The following is a 7,500-nucleotide window of genomic DNA, read 5'->3' as shown; positions in this document are numbered from 1 at the left end:
GTGGTTTCTTATTACTTTCTCCAGGCAGGTGGGATTTGAACTCAGAATGCAGAGTGTCAGTAGATATACCGTAAAGCATTTATGCCAATGCACCAACGATTTTGTCACTTCCAGAGCGACATGAGATAAAGTGTTTTGCTTAGGGACACAACGCATCATCCGATCCGGGAATCGAACACATGTTCTAGCAACACCCTAACCACTAGACCACGCGACTTTGCACGCGCGCACACACACACACACACACACACATTTTGCCGAATTCAACTCTTATATCTTCATAAGTAGCAGTGTAATACTGTGGTCAATATAATCGAGTAACTACTTCATTCAAAATTGCTGTCTAAAATTGAAACGATTCTTATTTTCACATTGCATTTACCGTTGTTATAAAATTACGAGAAATTCTTCCAAAAAAGATGGTATTTCCCACACCTGCTGGGTTTGCAAGAATTGGTAGAGGGTGAGTTTAATGCCTGTATGAGAAATTGTCGAATATTTTCTTGGCTTGAATAGTAACAAAATATTGAAATAGTGCAAAGCAATCAAGAACTATTTTTATATATGTATTACACAACTACTCTCAATATGCATATTAGAACTACACTTACAAAGCCACAAAGCTTAATATGATCCACACGGGCCTACCCTCAACCGCATAACAAGAACAGATGATGACAGTTACAGACGATAACGAAATTCATTATTACTTACTTTTAGGTGACGGTCCACTTGGCCAGTACACACGTGTTGTTGTAGATGCAGTAGTAGATGGTGTTGTGGTTGTTGTTGTCGCTGTTGTAGTCGTTGCCCTTGTCGACGGTGACGCGGTTGTTGTTGCATTGGTGTTGTTGTTAAATGGCCACCGGCTGTCATCACAATGGAACACTATTGGTATATTCTCGTGTCTTATTTTCGGTCGTATCTGGTTTTTATAATCCCACACTTTCATGTAAGCTTCTGCGAGTGTTTTACCGTAGAAAGTAGCGTTGTTACGTGTTATGTTCAACAGTCCTATACATGGTGTGTATCTCGGTGGATTTGAACCCGGCACTAAACAAGAAGGACGACATATTCTTCCACATTGTTCTGAAGCTGTGATAAAAACCACACTGTGGTTTTTTTCGGGGTTTCTGATACCGATATAGGTGATATCCGATGATACAGCTAATCTACGATCAAGTACCACCATTTCTTGATAATTTCCAAAATAATTTATACCACTAGCTTGCACGTTGAGTCTTCCTGCTGGACCACAGCACTTACTATTTTGACAATCATTTTCAGTAGAGTTACGGGACGAGGAATTTAGGGGTTGATTATCATCGTACAGATCATTCAGTAAATTCGGCAGACCATTTTTAATAGGAAAATTTCCAAATTTCATCGTGTCGAAAGGACGTTCGTAAATAATTTCGACCGGAATAAATGCCCATTCATCTATATCGCATCTACGGTTAACACAAAACATATTCTGATAGGGAATTAAAGTACTGCAACGAGTTGAATTTCTAGATTTCGACTCGCATCTACCATTATTGCAGGTTAGGTATGGAGAATTACATAGGTTTGGATTGAGAGCACAGTTTCCCAAGTAACTATAGTCATATTTGTAAATATTAGTGTAACTTGCAGTTTCTCCTAATGCTTCTGCAACGGTTAAATTCATAAGACCAATACTTTGATTAGGGGCATAAACATTTAAACCATAATCCGAAGGATAATCTGTTGCAGGATTAACGTTGTGTTGCCTTTGGTTTTCATTGAAACGCGTGTAAACAAGTTCTATGTAACTGTGGACTAGCCAGAACATTGGGTCCATGGGCGATGATGGTATCATACTCATGTGACCTCCAATAGCAACATGCATAGAATTATGCATGAATTCCAAGTTATATTGTTCTTGCGCATTAGGTTCAGAGATCTCTCCGAGTTTCGTTCGAGTGAGAACATTTTCGATGTTACTACGTGTCGGTAACCTTCTACTGAAACCGTTCCTTATCAGAATACCAGCTGGTGTTTTCCAGTTAGCAAACGGCCCTTTAGTGACGAAACCATTGATAGTTCCCATTAACTCATCTGACCACATAGTGGAATCTCGAGGATTAGAAAGAGAACTGTCAAGAGTTGGATCCCAAAATGGAATTGTTACACCTGGCACTTTTTTACGAAGTGCATCTTCCATCCTAAAATAAAAAAATGTAAACTCAATTTAATACGTAGAAAATATATATCAATGCTTATTTACATTTATTGCCCAATATTTAATCGAGCGAGTAACTATATTTCTTAGAAAATGTTCGAGTACTGGACTTGATTTAATTTTTAGTATACTGATGTCTCTTGGCAAACAAGGATCAACGGTTGAGATTCTCGGACTCTGAGATTTCTAGCTCACAACAGTCGAATTTACTTAGATTACGAGGTGGTATCAAAAGCTTCACGGACGACTAATTATGTTTAATAAAAATTAACTTATTTACTTAAGTGTTAACATAATCTCCTTCGAAATAGTTACTTGCGCAGAAATACATCGGACCCAGCGTTCCTGTCACTTTTGTAATCCGGCCTGAAAGTTGTTTTCCGTAAGTGAGTTGAGGAGCTTCTGCCATCCGCTCTGGATCTCGACAACGGTGTTAAAACGGTAACCTTTGAGCTGTCTTTTTATCTTGGGGAAAAGATGGAAGTCTGCAGGTGCTAAATCTGGCGAATAGGGCGGGTGTGGAAGCGATACCACGCTGTTTCAGGCGAAAAATGAGGGTACATTTTCGTCATGAAGAATCCGTCGCTCTCGTCAAATGTCCTCCCTCAACCGCTTCAAAACGCCGCAGTGAAACTCTCGATTGATGGTATGGCCCTGTGGGGTGAATTCTCCATATGCAATACCGCAGATGTGAAAAAAAGGGAAAAGAAACGACGAGCATGCTCTTAACTGAGCTTCGGCTCTGTCGTGCCTTCGATCGTGAAGGTGAATGGCTGCTCCATCGCGGCGACTGCCGCGTCGTCTCAGGGGCGCACCCGTAGACCCAATTCTCATCACCGGTGATGATCCTTGACATGAAGGATAGGACATCAGCGGTGCGCTGGCGCAGATCTTGACAGACTTCGAAGGGATGTCCTTTCTGCGCAGTGATCAGCAGACGGGGCACAAACTTGGTAGAGTCACGCCGCATGTTCAATTCAGACGTTAGGATTGCCTGCACGGACCCATACGACAGACCAACAACATCAGCAATATTGTTGACTGTCTTCTGACGATCCTCATGCACAAGCTGATGAATTTTCTCCACATTTCCGGGTCGACGCTCGTGACAGGTCTTCCAGATCGCTCACCGTTTTCCAGGGACGTTCTTCCGCTTTTGAACCGCCCGTACCACTTGAATCTTTGCGTACGGCCCATTGCCTCGTAGCGGTAAGGTTGCCGAAGCATACTGAATGTCTCTGTAGCAGGCTTCTCAACTTTAATGCACAATTTCATGTTGGCTTTTTTTTCTAGCTTCCTATCCATGACAAAATCGCAGACTACAGCATACACGTGATCACAGAAGAATAAATTCTACAACTTGCGAAGTAAGTACAGCTATGTCACTCGGCACACTGCCTCATGAAGGTCACTGCTAGCTCTCACTGCGAACACAACCATGTTCTGCCATCACTTGACGCCTACAGAACTAATCTGGGAACTTTTTGATACCACCTAGTTCTAAATATATACAGCTAAGTGGTATAACTAATTCCTGTATCTAAATAACTATTCAAGATATCAACCTATCCGTCCATTATTTACTTCAAAATATAAATGATGAGCACTGCATAATGTCTTCAGATGTAGTACTCTTAAACTAAAGAACAGAAAAACATTTATTTCTAAAATATCTCGCGAAGTGGAAGAAATCATTTTTTTATCTGCAGCAATTTTAACGTCCCAGGCAGAATACCTTCGCCGGTGAAATGCGAAATATTAATAAGTAGTTTGTAAGAAAGATTGAGATGTGGCAGAGTTTGGGGAAATAGAGTGGAAAATTGGTAAACCAGGATGGATTATGTGAATTCGGAGGCAACGAAATGTGTTTTTGGATTAATACATAACGAATTGTGGTAGGCTATAGTAGACAAGCCAGTGAGCAAAACGATGAAGCCGTATCATACTGTAATAAATCTTTACATAGTTTTGCCTTAAAGTTAGACATCGTGACGGTAGAGAATTGTTTCTTTGAATAAAAGCATTTTCAATGCTATCTCACTTTATTTTCGTATATTATATTAAACATTCATGCTCGAATTTATCGTCTGTTTTTTTGTTTTCTATAAGAAATAGAGCAAGAGGTGTTTTTGAGGGAGAATTGGGTACTATTTCGTGTACGTCCAGCAATTACATAGAATCTTCCTTTTCGACTTGCGTGGTTGAAATTAATGACAGAGAACTCAGACAAAAAGGGAAACATCGGTAAAGAATTCTAAGTGTCCGAAAAAACTAAATTACTCATAAAACAAAACAACTCAAGGACAAAACAGAGAATGGAAGAATATAGCAAAGTAAAAGAAAGACAAGAAAGAACGCAAAAGAAGAAGAAAACAAATAAAGAAAGAAAGAAAAAAGGAAGAAAGAAAAAAGAAAGAAATGTAAGGTTATGTTTGATTGCATGGCTTACATTTTCAAATAGATTCTGTGCCAGAGAAGAAATGTTGGTCCAGCATGGGCGTTTCTTGCAGTTTCACCAGTGTGCAGGAAGGCGATAGCATCGTATATATTTGGTGACATACTCTGTAAGTGAAACAATAAGAAAAATCACAATGATTGGGGCGCAACTAACGTTTGTTGAGGTTTATTCGAAATTACATATGATGTATTTTTGTAGTTACTTTGATTTTGATATTTTACTTTCACATCAAATATATTTCGCTTTTTCTTTAATCAGCACACTGATTCTTTTTAAAGATCGAGAGAGTGATTGGGAGAAATAGATAAATAACTTGATAGACAGATAGATAGGTCGCTAGATAAAGAGAGAGAGAGAGAGCGAGAAGATCAAGTTAAGGTTGACCACTCTTCAACAATGTCATCTTTGGTATGGGGATACAGTATATGAATATATATAAACATCCACACACACACACACACACACACACACACACACACACACACACACACACACACACACACACACACACACACACACACACACACACACACACACACACACATAATATCTGTATGTGCGTGTGTCTCCGTGTCTCTGTGTATCTGTGTGTCCGTGTGGTCTATATATGTATACATATATACATACATACACACACACACAGATGTGTAGGTGGGTGTAAATCATTGGCATAGATGTATATCTGTTTCGCTGGAACAAGCTCATCTTTGTTAGCTATGATTGTTGGAGTAAAAAGGAGTCATTTTACTATAGTCACATATAAAAACTCCGATTTAATACGATATATTCTCTTCAGGGTTCTCATTCTAAGACATGAAGTTATTCTTGTGAAAAATATGAAGGTGAAACACACTCACATACACGCACTTACACAGTCACACACACGTACGCGCGTGCCTCTATGTATCCCTGTCGGGTGCATTGATGTTCATGTACAACAAAATATTCTTACCGTATCTTGTTTTAAAAGATAAACACTACGATGGAAATCGTATCTTTCACGTTCACTGAGCAACCTATATTCCTTCCTTATTCTTGGCACATCAGTAGGCATATTTCTTCTCCAGCCTGACGAGGACGAGGACGAGCTTTCAGAATATCTATTCTTTGTTGGCCAATTAAAACATGGCTTAGTGAGTTGCAATTTATAAACGCAATACTGCAATCGGTGGATACTTTGCTTCGGCTGCTGGTTGTTAGAATCGCACAGTCTATTATAACAATCTTGAACAAATTCTCCTGAATATGAATTCGCATAGACAATATTGAGCAGTATAACGAATGCAAAGTATAGACGATTCATTTCTGAAAATCAAATAAAACGAAGAAAAAACATTATTAACTGATAATTTTCAAAAATCGGTACTTAAAAAATGAAATTGGCAATGCAGGAACTCTGCTAATTCAACTGATCTTTTTCCAAATCCTGTAGATCAATAGGAGCGTTTCTTTTCAGTTTCTGCTATAAGACGCTGGGAACTGCTAACCAAAAACTCAATTTAATACGCAGCTTTTGAAGAAATGCAAGTTTTTATTACGTTTACTGTAATAATTATAGGCCTGTTCTCAATGAAAATATTGGTTAGTCTTGGTATATATTGTCTCATAAGACTCTGGTAATATTATCTGCAAAATTATATATATACTTCTCGGTGCTGATTTTTAACGAAAAATTACCTTGGACTTTTTGATAGTGCAGCCCGCCTGAAAATGAATCATGTCTCATGCAGCCCGCTTCTGGAAATATGTTGCCCATGCCTGAATTACACCTTCAGTATTACTGCTGTATCGAAATGTCATAACAGAGTAAGACACTTACCTTCACTTGTTTCTGTGTGCTTTCAGAATGAGTTAACCAGAATGAGTTAGCTCAGTATATATAGAAATCTTTTGAAATGTAAGGTGGGAATATATTGCACATCGATTTAATTTATTCAACAACTATTGTTATTTGCAGTATCTAATTATAAGCAGCTTTCTAATTATATACATTTTCTTTTTTTTTTTGTCCACCTAAACGGCCTATCCTACGATTGTTTACATTATATTTCTTTGTTTATTTATCTTGAATTAATTTTCGAAAATTCTTTTCCACGATTATTAGTATCACTTGACAGAACACGTGCTGCATTTGCACATGTGCATATGTTGTCGATCACAGAAACTTTCACCTTGTTATATAATGTGCATTGTAACATATATTTTGCAAAATACTGTACAATAAGTAAAATCAGCGCCGAGAAGTATATATATAATTTGCATAACATTATTTCGGGGTTTTCTTATGAGAACATTAATATTCAAAATGAACTTATTTTATGTATAACATTGCGTACAAAGCTTGAATTTTGAGCTCAGAACTCTATTCTAATAGTATTTTGAGTTTAACTTTGACTTTAGCAAAACACTCATCTGTCTTTTAATACTTGCAATTTGTGTCTCCCTTCAATGACCACCAGTATGATTTTCATAAAGCCAAGTCTATTGGTGATCTAATCTCCTGTATTATTAACAAGTGGGTGCATGTTCGAAGGAATTTAGTGAAAGCGATGTTATTGCTCTTGATATCAGTTTTTCTAATGTGTCTAGTGAGCGAACTTCTAATCGAAATGTCCATCTCTGGGTTCCACTGGTTGGTCATTTCTTAGATCAGTAGATTTCGATTAGGTAGTCGCATTGCTCTTACTCCGATTCTGTCGAACACTCTTTCAAAAATAACTAAATTTGTGCTTTAGAAAAGTATTGTGTAACCCATCTGATTAATGTAAAATTGGTTCTGTTATAAGTGAACATAAAAACGGTGGTCCAGACTGAAACAAGTAACAATATATATATACAT

The 7,500-nt window shown here is 37.9% G+C and overlaps 1 protein-coding gene across 1 annotated transcript in view; it reads right to left on the bottom strand.

The window, feature by feature from the left end:
- Nucleotides 1-6,630, bottom strand: part of LOC106882063 (putative tyrosinase-like protein tyr-1) — a 7,840-nt gene extending 1,210 nt beyond the window's left edge. The window contains exons 1-4 of the mRNA XM_014932625.2: nucleotides 6,481-6,630; nucleotides 5,614-5,966; nucleotides 4,653-4,765; nucleotides 715-2,186 (exon numbers count right to left, since the gene is read on the bottom strand). Of these exons, the coding sequence (XP_014788111.1) occupies nucleotides 715-2,186; nucleotides 4,653-4,765; nucleotides 5,614-5,964 (1,936 nt within the window). The 5' untranslated portion in view covers nucleotides 5,965-5,966; nucleotides 6,481-6,630. The remainder of the gene's footprint in view (nucleotides 1-714; nucleotides 2,187-4,652; nucleotides 4,766-5,613; nucleotides 5,967-6,480) is intronic.
- Between the last annotated feature and the right edge of the window lie 870 nt (nucleotides 6,631-7,500).

The sequence above is a fragment of the Octopus bimaculoides genome, chromosome 3 (genome assembly GCF_001194135.2).
Source record: "Octopus bimaculoides isolate UCB-OBI-ISO-001 chromosome 3, ASM119413v2, whole genome shotgun sequence".
Taxonomy (NCBI): Eukaryota; Metazoa; Mollusca; class Cephalopoda; order Octopoda; family Octopodidae; genus Octopus; species Octopus bimaculoides.
Note: the sequence above shows the minus strand (reverse complement) of the source record. Positions and strands in the feature narration are given on the sequence as shown.